The 19,051-nt window shown below is 43.0% G+C and overlaps 1 protein-coding gene and 1 pseudogene across 1 annotated transcript; both read left to right on the top strand.

Moving 5' to 3' along the window:
- The first annotated feature begins 124 nt into the window (after positions 1-124).
- On the top strand, positions 125-2,736 carry LOC128045188 (40S ribosomal protein S7-like; annotated as a pseudogene).
- A 4,205-nt stretch (positions 2,737-6,941) lies between these two features.
- On the top strand, positions 6,942-8,365 carry IQCF2 (IQ motif containing F2). Its single transcript, XM_052648678.1, has 3 exons — positions 6,942-6,959; positions 7,138-7,224; positions 7,979-8,365. The coding sequence occupies exons 1-3, from the start codon at positions 6,942-6,944 to the stop codon at positions 8,363-8,365; spliced, it is 492 nt and encodes a 163-aa protein (XP_052504638.1).
- Positions 8,366-19,051: the final 10,686 nt, after the last annotated feature.

Genomic DNA, 19,051 nt, shown 5'->3' on the forward strand with positions numbered 1-19,051 from the left:
TTTCTCCACTCACGCTATTCCTGCCTCTTCCCCTCTGCCTCCTGGATTTAACAATCTCTCTTGAGGCCTAGGCCTCCAAGTGTTGGGGGAAAACAGTGTCAGCCACATTGGCAAGATCAAAGCCATGTTCATTTCCAGGGCAAAGATCATGAAGCCCAATGGTGAGAAGCTGGACAAGTTCCAGTCTGAAATCTTCTACACCCTCCTGGAGTTGGAGATGAACTCAGACCTGAAAACCCAGCTGCGGGAGTTGAACATCACATCTGCCAAGGCCACTGAAGTTAGTGTTGGTCAAAAAGCTCTTTTAATCTTTTTTCTTATTCCTCAAATGAAATATTTCCAAAAATTCCAGGTCTGACTATTGCATGACTTGGAGAAGTCCAGCAGGAAACACGTCATCTGTTGCTCAGAGGAGAATTCTGCCTAAGCCAACTCAAAAAAGCCATACAAAAAAATAAGCAAAAGCATCCCAGGAGCTGCAGTCCGACAACCGTGCATGATGTGATCCTGGAAGATTTGGTTTCCCCAAGTGAGATTACAGGCAAGAGAATCTGCAAGAAACTGAATGGCAGCTGGCTCATAAAGGTTCATTTGGATAAAACACAGCAGAACAATGTGGAACACAAAGTTGAAACATTTTCTGGTGTCTGTAAGAAGCTCATGGGTGAACTCCCCAGTGGTTCAGTGGTTAGGAATCCGCCCGCCTGCCAATGCACGGGACGTGGGTTCGATCCCTGGTCTGGGAAGATTCCACATGCCATGGGGCAGCTAAGCCTATGCACCACAACTACTGAGCCTATGCTCTAAAGCCTATGAACCATACTGAAGTTCACACACTATGGAGCCTGCAAACTGCAAATACTGAGTCCACACGTTATAACTACTGAAGCCTGCCCACTCTAGAGTCAGCATGCCATCTCTATTTATTATAATTAATACATTTATTTTTGAGCAGCTAATTTTTAAAATATTTGTTTATTTATTTTTGGCTGTGCTGGGTCTTCATCACTGCTGGCAGGCTTTCTCTACTTGTGGCGAGCAATGGCTACTCTAGTTGTGGTGCACGGGCTTCTTATTGCCATGGCTTCTCTTGTTGTGGAGCACACACTCTCAGGCACAAGCATGGGTTCTAGGGCACTCAGGCTCAGCAGTTGCAGCTTTCAGGCTCTAGAGGGCAGACTCAGTGGTTGTGGCACATGGGCTTTCTTGCCCTGTGGCATGTGGAATCTTCCTGGACCAGGAATCAAATCCATGTCCCCTGCATTGGCAGGTGAATTCTTAACCACTGGATACCAGGGAAATCCCAGCAAAGCAATCCTGAGAAAGAAAAGTGAAGCTGGAGGAATCAGGCTTCCTGACTTCAGACATACTACAAAGCTACAGTAATCAAAATAGCACAGTACTGGCACAAAAACAGAAATATAGATCAATGGAACAAGACAGAAAGTCTGGAGATAAACTGTCACTCCCGTGGTCACATAATCTATGACAAAGGAGGCAAGAATATTCAATGAAGAAAAAGAGTCCCTTCAATAAATGGTGCTGGGAAAACTGGACAACTGTATGTAAAAGAATGAAACTACAACACTCCCTAACACCATACACAGAAATAAACTCAAAATAGATCAAAGACCTAAATGTAAGGCTGGACACAACAAAATTCTTAGAGGAAAACATAGAATGCTCCTTGACATGATTTCCAGCAAGATTTTTTTAAATTCATTTCCTATAGTGATGAAAATAAAAACAAAAATAAATGAGGTCTAATTAAACTTAAAATCTTTTGTACAGCAAGTTCAGTTCAGTTCAGTCACTCAGTTGTGTCTGACTCTTTGCAACCCCACGAATCGCAGCACGCCAAGCCTCCCTGTCCATCACCAACTCCCGGAGTTCAAGGAAACCATAAACAAAACAAAAAGACAAACTTAAGAATGTGAGAAAATGTTTGCAAGCAAAGCAGCTGACAATGGATTACTTTCCAAAATATATAAAGAGCTCATGAAGCTTAATGTCAAAAAACAAACAACCCTATCAAAAACTGAGCAGAAAATTTACAAAAGACATTTCTCCAAAGAAGACATACAGATGGCCAAAAAGCACATGAAAAAAATGCTCAGTATCACTAATTATTAAAGAAATGCAAATCAAAACTACAATGAAGTATCACTTGATACCTTCAGAATGGCCTTCATCAAGAAATCTACAAACAATAAATGCTGGCAAGGGTGTGAAGAAAAGGGAACCCTCTTGCACTGTTGTTGGGAATGTAATTTGATACAGCCACTGTGGAGAACAGTATGGAGGTTCCTTAAAACACTGAAAATAGAACTACCATATGACCCAGCAATCCCACTCCTAGGCATATACTTGGAGAAAACTTTAATTCAAAAATATACATACACCGCAATGTTCCCTGAAGCACTGTTTACAGTAGCCAGGAGATGGAGCAACCTAAGTGTCCATCAACAGAGGAATGGGTAAAGGAGGTATCATACATTTATACAATGGACTATTACTCAGCCATAAAAAGAATAAAATAATGCCATTTGCAGCAATATGGATAGACCTGCAGATTGTCATATTAAGTGAAGTAAGTCAGACACAGAAAGACAAATATCATATGATAGCGGTTACATGTGAAATCTTTTTTTTTAAAGGTACAAATTAACTTTTTTTCTTTTTCTTTTTGGATCTGCTACAGCAGAGGTTCCCAACCTCCAGGCCAAGGACTGGTAGTTCCTTTTTTTTTTTTTTCATATTTTTAAATATAAATTTATTTATTTTAATTGGAGGTTAATTACTTTACAATATTGTATTGGTTTTGCCATACATCAACATGTATCCACCACAGGTATACACGTGTTCCCCATCCTGAACCCCCTTCCCTCCTCCCTCCCCGTACCTTCTCTCTGGGTCATCCCAGTGCACCAGCCCCAAGCATCCAGCATCATGCATTGAACCTGGGCTGGTGACTCATTTCATATATGATATTATACATATTTCAATGCCATTCCCCCAAATCATCCCACCCTCTCCCTCTCCCACAGAGTCCAAAAGACTGTTCTATACATCTGTGTCTCTTTTGCTGTCTCACATACAGGGTTATCGTTACCATCTTTCTAAATTCCATATATATGTGTTAGTATACTGTATTGGTGTTTTTCTTTCTGGCTTACTTCACTCTGTATAATTGGCTCCAGTTTCATCCATCTCATTAGAACTGATTCAAATGTATTCTTTTTAATGGCTGAGTAATACTCCATTGTGTATATGTACCACAGCTTTCTTATCCATTCGTCTGCTGATGAACATCTAGGTTGTTTCCATGTCCTGGCTATTATAAACAGTGCTGCGATGAACATTGGGGTACACGTGTCTCTTTCAATTCTGGTTTCCCCAGTGTGTATGCCCAGCAGTGGGATTGCTGGGTCATAAGGCAGTTCTATTTCCAGTTTTTAAAGGAATCACGACACTGTTCTCCATAGTGGCTGTACTAGTTTGCATTCCCACCAACAGTGTAAGAGGGTTCCGTTTTCTCCACACCGTCTCCAGCATTTATTGCTTGTAGACTTTCGGATTGCAGCCATTCTGACTGGCGTGAAATGGTACCTCATTGTGGCTTTGATTTGCATTTCTCTGATAATGAGTGATGTTGAGCATCTTTTCATGTGTTTGTTAGCCACCTGTATGTCTTCTTTGGAGAAATGTCTATTTAGTTCTTTGGCCCACTTTTTGATTGAGTCGTTTATTTTTCTGGAATTGAGCTGCAGGAGTTGCTTGTATATTTTTGAGATTAGTTGTTTGTCAGTTGTTTCATTTGCTATTATTTTCTCCCATTCTGAAGGCTGTCTTTTCACCTTGCTTATAGTTTCCTTTGTTGTGCAGAAGCTTTTAAGTTTAATTACTAGAGCTAATCAATGAATATAGTAAAGCTGCAGAATATAAAGTCAACACACAGAAATCCCCTGCATTCCTATACACTAATAATGAGAAAATAGAAGAGAAATTAAGGGAACAATTCCATTCACCATTGCAACGAAAAGAATAAAATACTTAGGAATATATCTACCTAAAGAAACTAAAGACCTATATATAGAAAACTATAAAACACTGGTGAAAGAAATCAAAGAGGACACTAATAGATGGAGAAATATACCATGTTCATGGATTGGAAGAATCAGTATAGTGAAAATGAGTATACTACCCAAAGCAATTTATAGATTCAATGCAATTCCTATCAAGCTACCTACAGTATTTTTCACAGAGCTAGAACAAATAATTTCAAGATTTGTATGGAAATACAAAAAACTTTGAATAGCCAAGGCAATCTTGAGAAAGAAGAATGGAACTGGAGGAATCAATCTGCCTGACTTCAGGCTCTACTACAAAGCCACAGTCATCAAGACAGTATGGTACTGGCACAAAGACAGAAATATAGATCAGTGGAACAAAATAGAAAGCCCAGAGATAAATCCACACACCTATGGGCACCTTATCTTTGACAAAGGAGGCAAGAATATACACTGGATTAAAAACAACCTCTTTAACAAGTGGTTCTGGGAAAATTGGTCAACTACTTGTAAAAGAATGAAACTAGAACACTTTCTAACACCATACACAAAAATAAACTCAAAATGGATTAAAGATCTAAATGTAAGATCAGAAACTATAAAACTAGAAGAGAACATAAGCAAAACACTCTCCGACATACATCACAGCAGGATCCTCTATGACCCACCTCCCAGAATATTGGAAATAAAAGCAAAAATAAACAAATGGGACCTAACTAAACAAATTAACTTTTTACAAAATAGACGTAGAGTCATGGATGCAGAAAACAAACTTATGGTTATGAGGCCATGAGGGGGAGGATAAAGTGAGAGTTTGGCACTGACATATATGCTCTGTGTGGGTGGGCTCAGTCCCTTCAGTCGTGTCTGGCTCTTTGCGACCCCGTGGACTGTAGTCCACCAGGCTCCTCTGTCCAGGGGATTTTGCAGGCAAGAAAACTAGAGTGGGTTGCTGTGCCCTCCTCCAGGGGATCTTCCCAACCCAGGGGTCGAACCTGCCTCTCTTAAGTCTCCTGCATTGGCAGGCAGATTCTTTACCACTGAGTCACCAGGGAAGCTCCAATTTGAAAGATATCACCTTCAAAATCTACCTCGCACTACTCATTATTGTTTTCTATTTAATTAGTTTTATATTGTTGCTTTTATTCTACTGCTTTCTAGATCCAGCTGGTCTCTCTTTCTAGTTTCCTATGGTTCACAATGCTAGTGAAGTAATGCTCAAAATTCTTCAAGCCAGGCTTCAGCAATACGTGAACCGTGAAATTCCTGATATTCAAGCTGGTTTTAGAAAAGACAGAGGAACCAGAGATCAAATTGCCAACATCCGCTGGATCATGGAAAAAGAAAGAGAGTTCCAGAAAAACATCTATTTCTGCTTTATTGACTATGCCAAAGCCTTTGACTGTGTGGATCACAATAAACTCTGGAAAATTCTGAAAGAGACGGGAATACCAGATCACCTGACCTGCCTCTTGAGAAATCTGTATGCAGGTCAGGAAGCAACAGTTAGAACTGGACATGGAACAACAGACTGGTTCCAAATAGGAAAAGGAGTACGTCGAGGCTGTATATTGTCACCCTGCTTATTTAACTTATATGCAGACTACATCATGAGAAACGCTGGACTGGAAGAAACACAAGCTGGAATCAAGATTGCCGGTAGAAATATCAATAACCTTCGATATGCAGATGACACCACCCTTATGGCAGAAAGTGAAGAGGAACTAAAAAGCCTCTTGATGAAAGTGAAAGAGGAAAGTGAAAAAATTGGCTTAAAGCTCAACATTCAGAAAACGAAGATCATGGCATCCGGTCCCATCACTTCATGGGAAATAGATGGGGAAACAGTGGAAACATTGTCAGACTTCATTTTGGGGGGCTCCAAAATCACTGCAGATTGTGATTGCAGCCATCAAATTAAAAGACACTTAATCCTTGGAAGAAAAGTTATGACCAACCTAGATAGTATATTCAAAAGCAGAGACATTACTTTGCCGACTAAGGTCCGTCTAGTCAAGGCTATGGTTTTTCCATTGGTCATGTATGGATGTGAGAGTTGGACTGTGAAGAAAGCTGAGCGCTGAAGAATTGATGCTTTTGAACTGTGGTGTTGGAGAAGACTCTTGAGAGTCCCTTGGACTGCAAGGAGATCCAACCAGTCCATTCTGAAGGAGATCAGCCCTGGGATTTCTTTGGAAGGAATGATGCTAAAGCTGAAACTCCAGTACTTTGGCCACCTCATGTGAAGAGTTGACTCATTGGAAAAGACTGTGATGCTGGGAGGGATTGGGGGCAGGAGGAGAAGGGGACAACAGAGGATGAGATGGCTGGATGGCATCACGGACTTGATGGGCGTGAGTCTGAGTGAACTCTGGGAGATGGTGATGGACAGGGAGGCCTGGCGTGCTGCGACTCATGGGGTCGCAAAGAGTCGGACACGACTGAGCGACTGAACTGAACTGAACTGAGCTGACTGATGGTGCACTGAGTTACTAAAACCTGAATCCAGGGAAGACAAGAAGTGCTAAGTCTGAGGAGACACAAGAGAGCTGAATGGAGCTATACTGCCATGGTCCGTCTTGCCCTCCTGTGTGACTAGTTTTAAGAGAGGATGTGGATGGGCCTCACTGGAGGAATAGTATACGAATGCCCTATCTTTCTACTCTGAGCTCTGATACGTTTCTGACAGAAGGGAAGTGGACAGGTAATACAAGTTCCCATGGATCTTGCTTCTGAGGAAGACTCAGCCTATGTGCAGATATCCTAATCCTCATGTCATAAAGCCATTGTTAACTCAGGGCTTTCCCCCTCATATGACTTGTGCCAGACCTTGGGAAGTAGACGAACGAAGGAACCATCAAGAGAGAAGCCATGGGGGTTCGGTTTTGTGTAAGAGATGTGTTCAGATACTTCAAGCAGGCTTGAGGGTGGGTAGGACTCACCCAAGACTTTATGGGTTTGGGAAAAGGGGGGGGATGTGAGGCAGTAGGTAGCTTTTGTGCAGAGCCATAGAGAGAAACAGTAGCTTTCACTCTTCCATTCATTTCCCATTTATTTCTGATAACAGAAAGAGGGCCATTTAATTCAAATTGTCATTGAGGACTATGAAGAAATAACTATGATGACGAAGAAAGAGCAGCAGAAGAAAAGAGAGGTAGGTAAAATCTCTGTATAATGTACAGATATCCAGGACATTTATGTCAGTGTCACGAGGATGTGGAATTGTGCCTCTTAGGCCACAGTTATCTTTGAGTTTAAGATAGTCAGGAGTCAACTCAACATTGGTTCCTTTTCCCTCCACTCCGTTCTCAGCAAGAACTCTGGGTCTGGGTTTGACTGTGACATGATGAGTGAATGGAGAAAAGGAAAGCCATCAAGAAACACACTAGCTGGGAGATGAGAATGTGAAGACCCTGAATTAGAAAGAATGTTCTCAACATGTAGAAGCTGGGAGTAGAATACATGATGAGGGTGTTAAAAGCCAACAACCATATTGAAATACACTGTTGTGGCAGAAAGCAATCAATCAGTAGGACTAGAATTAGCAGAGAATACCAGGCAAAAGCACTATGAAGCCAAACCTCCAAAACCCAATAAGCACTGATGGGGTAGAATATGACTAACAAAGTCCCTCATACCCCTAATGCTTGCTTCTAGTTACTAATGGTTTTTGCCTTGATCCATGCACCTAAGAGGTAGTCAGGAGGAGGCTGCTGTGACTCTGAGGGCAAGGAGATGTGTCCTTATTGGCAGAGGAGAACTCAGCACCTAGGGCCTCTTGATCAGTGTCCTGCTACTGTCCTGAACTCTCCAAAGTAGGGAAATGAAGAGAACCAGGCCCTTTCCAGAAATATCCTACAAGTTGGTGGCAGGCAGTTCTCTGAGTGGTCGCTCTTATCTCTGCCTAGAACACTAAAAATGGAAGAAGAGAAAGAGCAGCCAAGAAGATCCAGGCCTGGTGGCGTGGCACCCTGGTGCGCCGGACACTGTTGCATGCAGCCCTGAGCACTTGGATCATTCAGAGCTGGTGGAGGCTGACGATGGACAGGCTGCTGCAGAAGAAGCGGAGGGCAGCCCTGATCGCCTATGCACACAGAGAGAGGGCGGTGGTCAAGCTCCAGTCTTTGGTTCGTATGTGGCGCATCCACTGGCGATACTGCCAGGTGCTCAGTGCCATCTATGTCATCCAGCACCACTGGCAGTGCCACAACTGCCAGACCTGTGCCCTCCTCCGGGGCCACTGTGTAGTCACAGCCACTCACCTGCAGTTTCACATTGAGATCATTAACCCCTAAGGGATGGCAAGAGGGGGCACTGTGTCCCCCGTCCCAGAGTAAAGGTCTAACCGGACATAAAGTATGTCTCATGGTTTCCCCTCTGCTAATGGAAATTTTAGGACTTAAGCTATGCTGCCTCCTCTTCTCCCTGGGAAAGAACTTCAGTGAGCTTCTCCCTTTGTGTCCACAAACCCTGTTCTGGACTGACAGTTCCATATGCCACGTACTTAGTTGTCAAAACAGAAACTGAGGTCCTAGTCTACCTGTATATATAACGGGGTCAGAAGTCCCAGCTCCCAATTCCCAACCCCATTCCTTTCTTCTCACTGGGAATCTGAGACTCAGGTAAGCTGCATCTTCCTGAAGACTCTGGGTACCTTTGCACGTGAGAACGGACACTGAGGCTTTTCTCTGTCCTCCTGAGGTTGGCGGGGGTGGCCTCAGATGCCTTAGACAAAGGTGTCTTTGGCAATCACCTAGTGGAAAGGCCAACATGTGGCTGACTCTTCTGGGAGGAGTGTAGTGCAGCCCCAGGTGAAGGACAGGAGGCCAGCCTTAGTGTCGATGAGGCTGGGCATGCTGATGAGCCGGTGATGACCCTGGGGACTGGCAGAAAACAGGAGTTCATGACACTTCAACTCCATCTTCACAATTCCCTTACCAGAACTCCTCTCCCTGAGGGCTGTACAACAAACAGGGTTCCCACTGATTTTACCCCCATGCCTACTCTTGTCTCCATTCTCACTCCTGTTCTACTAATCCAGTCCTACTCAATAGAAATTTCTGTGATGATGGAAATGTTCTGTATCAGTACTGTTCAGTGTAGTAGCCACGAGCCACACATGGTTATGAAGGACTTGAAATGTGCCTGGTGCAATTAAAGAATTGAGTTTAAAATTTTATTTAAATTAATTTAAGCTTAAATAACCACACATGGCTAGTGGCTATTCCATTGAATAGTGTGGCTCTAGACCTTACCATTACCAATAATTGTACTGTTGTCCAAATTGCTTTTTAATTTCATTCTTTTTTTTTATTCTCTTCTTCACTTTTCAAATATCACTAATAGAATGTTTCTTCAGATGTGATAAGATCTTCCAATCCATTTACTCTACCATTTTTTTATAGCCATCATCCCTGACAAGCCCTTGTGTCTACTTTATCCAGTTCAGATTCTATATTTAATTATTGTAATCTCTGCAAAGGTGTGTGGAATGAACTTAATCATCTACCTGCTTTGTGCCTGCAGAAGAGTAGAATGACACGCAGCTCACACTCAACCATGACGCATGGTCCCAGTTCATACTCATGACTGCAGGCCTCCACTGGACAGATTTCCCAATAAATTTCTCTGGTGTGTTTGCATTTCGTTTTTTCTGAATTGAATAATTCATAGTACCTCCTCTCTGAATGCCCAATTCTACTTCTCCCCTTGAACTCCAAAATGATGATATATGTTACCACATACTTAACTGACATAGAAGGCAATGGCACCCCACTCCAGTACTCTTGCCTGGAAAATCCCATGGACGGAGGAGCCTGGTAGGCTTGCAGTCCATGGGGTTGCTAAGAGTCGGACACGACTGAGTGACTTCACTTTCACTTTTCACTTTCATGCATTGGAGAAGGAAATGGCAACCCACCCCAGTGTTCTTGCCTGGAGAATCCCAGGGACGGGGGAGCCTGGTGGGCTGCCATCTATGGGGCCGCACAGAGTCGGACACGACTGAAGCATCTTAGCAGCAGCAGCAGCATACTTAACTGATGAAATGGGAACAGACTGGACCCCCATCTTCTTATCACCTTATTCTCCAGCCCAGCTCCATATGGACCACACATGCTGCCTTCCCTCCAGTTGAAATAAATGAAGAGTCTTTGATCCCATCAAAGGCTAACCCCTCCACTATCCTGCTGCCATCTCGAGGTGTTTATCCTACATTCATAACCCTATTGTCCAAAGTATCAATGTCTACCTCTTCCATCTTTTAAAAATGCCATCTTAATTTCTTTCCAGTTCTCTGTTTCTCCTAACAGCAAAACATGCCATCACTGTTTCCATTTCTGTTCCCACTATTTTCTCTTCAACCCATTCCAATCAGGCTTGTGCCCAGCTCACTTCACTGAGACTGCACTGATGGACATCACCAGCATTCGAGCTGACCAAATCCAGTGGTCATTTCTCTGCCCTTATGCATTCTCTCTACATCAGGCTACAGAGTTAGCTACTTCATTCTTGTTAAAATAATTTCTAAAGGCAAACAATAAAAATCATACCACTCAATCCATAAGTGCTTTAATATATGTCCTTAATAGGAGAACTTTGTAAAAAAATATAACATCAGTATTATATCTTTCAACAGTCACAACGATTCCTTGATAGAATATATATGTACCCGATAACTGAGCTTCTAGATACATAAAGTAAGGCTCTTCTGTACCCCTTTGTACTCGCCCACTACTCTCCACCAGACTCTAGTAACCACTGATCTGTACCTATTGTTTTCCCTTTTCCAGGACATCATAAAAGGAATATTTTGTAGCCTTTTGAGTCTGGCTTCCTTTCATTTAGCATAGTGTGTCTGAGACTTCTCTCTCCTATTGTGTGTACTCATTTGTTTTAATTGCTGAGTGGTATTCCATTTTAAGAATGTTATCAGGTTTTTACCAGTTGAAAGATTTGGAGTTTCTTCCAGTTTGAGTGGTTACAAATTAATCTGCTATACATATTTGGTTTTGTGTGTGTGTGTAAACAAGTTTTGCACTCTATTTGGCTAAAAACCTAGGAGTGAGAGCTTCCATTTCTACAAGATGGTGTAACTCATTTTTCCCCCTTTCCTCTCCTCTGAATACAAACTAAACACTCTGGAAATAACTCAACAGACAATCATAAAAGGACTCTGAAATGTGGAAAGATGGCAGATTATCTAGGAATCTCAAGATTTTTAAAGGTGCACCTCGATGAATTCCCTGGGTTTTGTCTTCTCTGCCATACATCTCAGACTGGACGTCAGATATGTCTGCAACCTAGTACCAACAACAGGCATAGGGAAAGCAAAACAAAACAAAGTGAGAAGCATGCTCCCTCTGGTCAAAAGAAGAGAAGCCCAGCAGAGACTCAGCAGGGAGATCCATGTCCAGTGGCAGCAGCAGAATGAACTGCCTACGGAAGTGAGTCCAGTACCCATATAAGCCAGCCCATCCCATGCCCCACACTCACTGGTAGCAGTAGGCATAATCTGCTCACAGCCACAGTGGAACCCAGGCTTATCCACCCACACCACACCCTGTATCTGCTAGCAGGGATGACGTAGTCTGTCCTCAGCAGCAGTAACAGCACAACCTACATGGGCTAACCCACTGCATTTCTCATCTACTAACAGAAGCAGGCTTGATCTGCCCACAACAGTAACAGCAGAACCTGAGTAGGCCAATGCATCTCCCACCACAAACTAGATGGGAAGAGGGAGTGGGGTCCTCCTGTACCCCAGCTCCAAAAGGCCTAGAATCTCCTCACTTTCCACTAAGTGGCAGAAGGCAATCCAGAGCCAGCAGCCCCTGGCTGTCTGTCCAGCCACAGAAGATCCAGAACAGGAGCCTCCTGGCCCTCTACCCAACAGCAAAGTGCAGTCCAAGTAGGCCCTTCTCTCATCCAGCAGCACCAAGAGAGACAGGGTAGGAAACCCGTTTGGCATCAGCTGGTCAGAGAACAGGCCAGAGTATTGCTCTCTACTTCAGAAGTCCAACATCCTAAACCCTCCATCTAATGACAAGAAGGAACCTAGAAAAATGCCTTCAACCTTGCAGGGGGCACCAGAAGGGATCCAGTGGAACCAAAAGAATAAAGCAGACCAGAACTGCATTGAAGGAACCCAGAAAAGAATGTTCTCATTGGAAATAGGGTCCACAAAAGTAGGCCAGCATCTACATGCTAAACCTAAACAGGATGCTGCCTTCTAGAACAGAAGATTTAAATAGCATCAAGAGCCTCCTAATATCCAAAATGTCCATCATACAGTAGAAAATCACTCACCATACCAAGAAACAGTAAAAGTGTGATGTTAGATAAAGATTTCTTTTTATCAAGTTAAGGTAGTTCCCTGTATTCCTAACTCACTAAGAATTTCGTTTTTATCATGAATAGGCGTTGGATTTTGTCAAATGGTTTTTCTGTCTATATTAAATAGTCATATGATTTCTCTGGCCCGTTGATATGGTGGATCAATTACTTTTTGAATGTTTAAAGTAGTCTTGGGACTTCCCTGGTGGTCCAATGGTTAATAATCTGCCTTCCAGTGCGGGGGACACAGATTCTATCCCTGGTCAGGGAATCAAGATCCTACATGCTAGGGGACATCTAAGCCTGCCACACCGCAGCCACTAAGCCTGAACCACAACTACTGAGCCCGTGCACTCCGGAGCCCACATCATAACTACAGAGAAAAGCCAACAGGCCACAACTGGAGAGACGCCCTTGCGCCACAATAAAGAACACAACGTGCTGCACTGAAAGATCCCACGTGCCACAGCTGAGACCTAATGCAGCCTGATTAATTAATTGTTTAAAAACCCTCCTTCACTCTCCAAAAATAATAAATAAAAGTGAAGAAGCTTTGCTCACCTGATATAAATTTCCACTTGGTCCTGGTGCATAATTTCTTTTGTACATTTTTGGGTTTGATCCACTAACGTTTTGTTGTGGATTTTTACTTCTAAGTCCCACTAGCAATGTACAAGGATTTCCCCATCTCCACACCCTCGTCAACACGTACCATTTATGTTTTTGATAATAGCCATTCTAAGAAGTATGAGGTTATGTTTCGCATGGCTTTGATTTGCATGTCCATTATTAGCGGTGTTGAGTATTTTTTCATCTGTTAGCCATTTGTATGTCTTCTTTGGAAAACGTCTAATCAGGTCACTGGCCGTTTTTAAATCAGGTTTACTTTTGTTGTTGTTTGTTTTTTGCTTTTCTTCACTATTGGGTTACTTGAGTTCCTTGTATATATTAGCTATTAACCCCTTATCAGACACATGTTTTACAAATATTTTCTCTTGTTCCGTAAGGTGCTTTTTCATATTACTGATTGTTTCCTTTGCTGTGCAGAAGCTTTTTAATTTGCTGTGTCTCACTTGGGTTTATTTTTGCTTTCATTGCCTGTGCTTTTGATGTCACATATAAAAAAAATAATTGCCAAGACCAATGTCAAGCAGTTTTTCCCCTCTTTTCTTCTAGAGGTTTCGTGGTTTTAGGTCATACACTTAAGTCTTTGATCCACTTTGAGTTGGTTGCATGTGATGTAAAAGCGTGGTTCTATTTCATTCTTTTGCATGTAGATATCCAGTTTTCCCACCATTTACTGAAAAAGACAATTCTTTATCAATAGTATTTTCTTGGCACCCTTGTCAAATATTACTTTACTGTACATATATGTATGTGTTCATTATTGGACTCTCAATCCTGTCCCATTGGTCTATGAGTCTGGTTTTTTTTCTCCAATACCATTCTGCTCTGATTATTATGGTTTTATAATATAATTTGTAATCAGGAAATGTGATGCCTCCAGATTTGTTCTCTTTTCTCAACAATACTTTGGCTCAAGATCTTTTATGGTTATATGCAAATTGTAGGATCTTTTTTTCTATTTATGTGAAAAATGCTGTTGTAATTATGATGGGGACTGCTCTGAGTCTGTGGATTGCTTTGTGTGGTAAGGATATTTTAACAATATCAACTCTTCTGAGCCCTGAAGATGGGATATCTTTCTGTTTATTTATATCTTCTTCCATTCCGTCAGTTTTCAATATATAGATCTTTTACCTCCTTGGTTAAATGTATTCCTAGGTATTTTATTGTCTTTGATACAGTTGTAAATGAGACTTAATTTCTTTTTCTGATAGGTTATTTTTAGTATATAGAAATGCAACTGACTTTTGTACATTGATTTTTGTATCCTGCAACTTTACTGAATTTATTAGTTCAGTTTACTAGTAGAGTCTTTAGGGTCTAGTTGAAGGCATAATTCCAGAAACTTAGACAGTAAAGTGTGGCTAATTTTGGTTAATTTCAGCCCTTATCATGGTACAGGCTATCCATCCCGGACCCCCTGACCCCCAAGACTACGGCAGGCAGCCGTAAATGAGTTCTAGAGAAATGTGTACGAAGCTTGCAGAATCCAAGGTGAGCAATAAAGAGTCTGTGCTTCAATATTGGGGATCTGTGCTCAGATTGCTGATGGCTGCTTGTTATCACAGAGGTACAGAAACAGAGGCAGGGGCCACGGTTTCAAGTCCCACAGACAATTGTTGCAACGCCGTAACCCTCCACCTGAAGTGACTTCCAGGGGATTTAAAGAGAACCTTTTCTTCCTCCTCCTCCTTTCTTTTTTTCCCTTTTTGGAAGCTAGACAATCAAGGACTAGGACACTTAAAAGCAACCACATATAAAGGAGAATTTTAAAAGTTACCATGTATGCCCAGGGAAATGTGCAGGCCCAGAAAAACCCAAAGATGACCTTAAGTTTACACAGAAATGGCAACCCACTCCAGTACTCTTGCCTGGAGAATCCCATGGACGGGGGAGCCTGGTGGGCTACAGTCCACGGGGTCGCAAAGAGTTGGACACGACTGAGCGACTTCACTTTCCCTTTGATCCTCATCACAGAGACTCCCTACAACAAACCAACAAAAACAGCAAAATCAGGGGAAGAGTGAAAATCTGACCTCTAGAAGAACCACACTGTGAGATTAAATGTCCAGCCTTTTTTTTAACATTCATTTCATGTATTTATTGGGTGCACTGGGGCTTAACTGTGGCATGCAAACTCTTAGCTGTGGCATGTGGGATCTAGTTTCCTAACCAGGGACTGAGCCCAGGCTCCCTGCTTTGGGAGCATGGAGTCGTAGCCACAAGGCCATCAGGGAAGCTCCCTCAATTGTCCAATCTTCAACAAGAACAACAACAGCAAAAAAAAAAAAAAAAAAAACTACAAGGCATACAGAGAAAGGGAAAATTATGGCCTATTCAAAGGAAAAAAGTAAATCAACAGAAACAGTCCCTGAGAAAGGCAAGAGGGTAGCATTAATATAAAAATACTCTAAACAACTGAGCCTTTAAGACCTTATGCTAAGTGAAATAATCACAAAAGGACAAATATTGTATGATTCCACTCATACAAGGCATTTAGAGTAATCTAATTCATAGAGACAAAAAAGTATAACAGTGGTTGCCGGAGGTTGTGGGTACAGAGTTTCAATTTTGCAGGTAAAGTTCTGGAGACAGTTGTGATAGCTGTGCAACAATGTGAATATGCTTAATGTTACTGAGCTCTTTACTCAAAAATGGTTAAAATGGGAAACTTTATGATGTATGTATTTAGCACCATTTTTAAATAGTAGTTTTTAAAGACTTTGGGGAAAAGAGCAAAAGATGACACAGGCCTCCGTGTTGCACGATTACATTGACGCACCGTTTACACAGACCACACACTGAAGGAGCCTCCCTGGAATTGGCCGACTTGGCAGCCCTGCGACCTCAACTGTCCTAGCCATGGCAGCAGACATTGCTAATCAACCACAGACCCCACTCATCCAGCACCAGACTCTCAAAATCCTCCACACCGAACACCAGGCAACCGCTGTCACTTCCTCAGAGCTGATTTACGAGATGCCAAGTATTTGCCATCCTTACCCTAATGACCTTCTTGAGGTATGTCTGACAAAAGAGCTGGGGACACAGACATAGCAGACCTGGTCATTCCTTTATTGGAAGTGGTATGCATTGTTGTACTCTACAAGCTTGTGAACCCAAAGAGATTTCAAGTTGAAGATTCAGTTGGTTTTCTTTGAGGTTGTAATGGCCCTGAATAAAACCACGGGTGTGACAACTATGCCAGCGCCAATAGACCTGGATGATGCGGACTGCATGGAGCAAACGTAAATAACGGAGGCGGACGCACCACATGCGGACCCAGGATTGTAGCTTGACCACTGCCCACTCTTGCCTTGCGAAGGCGTCTAGGGCCACCCGTCGCCTGCTCTCCATCAGCTGCACCAGCTTCTGTTTCCACCAGCATTGAATGATCCACGCTTTGAGAGCCGCATGCAGCAGCGTCCTGCGCACCAGAGTGCCCCGCCACCAGGCCTGAATGGCAACAACCGCCTTGTGTTCTTCATTTATCACGATTCTTACTTTGGGGCCTTAAAAGAGAAAACAGGGACACTTAAGAAATGCATACATTTTGGCCCTAAGTTGTGGCAGAAAGGGGCCCGTTTCCCTGACGTTCGGGAGCTCTGTTGTGAGCAGCAGCTGCACCTCGATATCAACTAAGTGTCCTGCTTCTGCCACTTCCGGTTAATGGACATGGGAACCTCATCTTGTCCTCAGGGTCTCGGGGTCCCCGTCTGTAAAATAGAGGTGCACCCACACTTGCAACCTTGCCCAGTTTTGCACAGACCTGGTTGACCGTCTACAGCAGGAACACCCTGATCAAGAAGTGAAAGAGACAGACATCTCGCCTGGACCTGACCACCTACCTGAGAACCAGGACTCTTGCCTTCAGCCACCTCTCGTCTGCGGGAAGAGTGGCATTTTGGCTCTCCCTGCCGTCTCACCTCTGACTTCAGGTTAAACCTGCCTGCTGCCTCCCTCTGCCTCACCAAAACGTTAAAAGATTCCTGCACCTCACACACTTTAGGCTCTTAACACCAGTCAACACATACCTCACTACAAAATGCATGCGCATATGTGCACGCACACACACCCCAGTCTTCCTGTACCTTGCCCTTTGCCTTGCCCAAACACAATCCCCACTCTGAGACTCTCAACCCTGTGAGGCCTGGATTCACCCTCTCTGCCCTCCTCCTCAGCACACACCTTGGCTGGACTCTCCACCTAAGGAAGAAATAGGGGGAAAAGACAGCCAAGGAGGAGTCAACCCCTCTCCATTTCCTACTCTGTGTGTGGTGGCCATTCGTCCCAGTTTGCCTAGCATATTCTGGGTCTATGCCTGTCGTCCTGGTGTGATGTTGATAAGTGGCCTTTTCACTCCCTGAAGCATCTGTCTTTGGAAAATAAATTACATGGTCACAGACCTTTGAGTCACCCCACTGGGCCACAAGGGCCAGAGATTAAACAAGTCAAGGCTCTCCCCAACACAATATCCCAGATCCCTCTACCCAGGGAGGGGTGGGAGGGCAGTGGCACTGGTGTGTAGGGTGTTGGAAGTGGAATCCCTTGCTCTCCTCTCCTTTGCTCCTTCAAGCTCTGTTCTATCAATGAGACTTCATCATAACCTGTGATTATAATTTGGAAGGTTTGCTGTCCTTATCAGAGGTTAGAGAGAAAAACATGAAGGTAAGGATGCTCTCCCCACCACTAGGTGCCAAGTCAGCCACACACGAGGCTTCCTGGACTTTCCTAGGATCTCAGACATGAGAAGGGGTCCCACCCTGAGGTAGCTATGGGAGATGTACCCAGCTCCAGGAAGCCTGGGTAGATCTACCTCATAAGACATTAAATGCCCATTGTTTGGGTTGGATAGTCAAACCGCCTTAGGTCTTAACTCTACGAAATTACCCATGGTTAGGGGCTAGATGTTCCCATCGCTTTCAGGTCTGCTGTCCAGCCAGTGCTCTGGCCGGAAGAGATGGAGGGGAGGAAGGAGAGAGCGTGATGTCATAAGGGCACCTATGACTCAGGCACCAGAATGACTCCCAACGGCTGAGCCTCTTCTAAGGAAAACTTAAGAACCTGTCCTTTCTTTCCTACCTAAACGAACACAGTTCTGGTTACAAAGAAGAACACCTACAAATACTGACCCACTGATGCAAAGGTATATAACGCTGCTCATTAAAGCCTGCCTGGTATTCGTTAAGAGGGTTTCGGTTCATTTATTTTTTTATTTATTTTATTGAAGTAATTGATTTATAATGCTGTGTTAATGTCTGCTATACAGCAAAGTGGTTCAGTTATATATAATATATACACATTCTTTTTCATATTCTTTTCCATTATGGATTATCATAGCAGATATGATATAGTTCCTTGCACTACACAGTAGGACCTTGTTGTTTATCCATGTTATACATAATAGTTTGTGTCTGCTAATCCCAAACTCCCAGTCCATCTCTCCCCCACTCTTCCTCCTCTTTGGCAACCACAAGTTTGTTATCTATGTGAGTCTGTTTCTGTTCCATAGATAAGTTCATCTGTGTCATATTTTAGATCCTACATATGAGTATCATATGGTATTTGTCTTTCTCTTTCTGACTTACTTCACTGAGTATGATAAAATTCAATTCATTTATTTTCATGGGTATTTTTATTTGTTTGTTCATTTGGCTGCGCCGGGTGAGGTGTCGCCCTTAGGATCTTTGACCTTCATTGCAGCATTTGGGATCTTTTAACTGTGGCATGTGGGTGCTGGTTCTCCGACCAGGGGTGGAACCGGGCCCCTTGCGTTGGGAGTGCGGAGCCTTAGCCAGTGGACCACCAGGGCAGTCCTGATTTCAATTCATTTGAACAATGGTATACCAAATAACAGTTAGAAGCAATGAGTGTGCCCTCTATGTACTGATATAGAAGCGTGTACAAGATTTAGCAGGATTAGCAAGTTCATCAAATCAAAATGAACTAAATAAAAGCATAGATTTATATACATATCTTGTAAAGGTATTATTTTAAAAGGTGGTAGAAATTAGGAAGAT

This window comes from Budorcas taxicolor, chromosome 1 (genome assembly GCF_023091745.1).
Source record: "Budorcas taxicolor isolate Tak-1 chromosome 1, Takin1.1, whole genome shotgun sequence".
NCBI lineage: Eukaryota > Metazoa > Chordata > Mammalia > Artiodactyla > Bovidae > Budorcas > Budorcas taxicolor.

What these genes read in the sequence shown, in the direction of transcription:
- IQCF2 (XM_052648678.1), top strand. An exon ending in AGCAGCAGAAGAAAAGAGAG is followed by an intron (nt 7,225 to 7,978) that starts GTAGGTAAAATC and finishes ATCTCTGCCTAG; the next exon opens with AACACTAAAAATGGAAGAAG.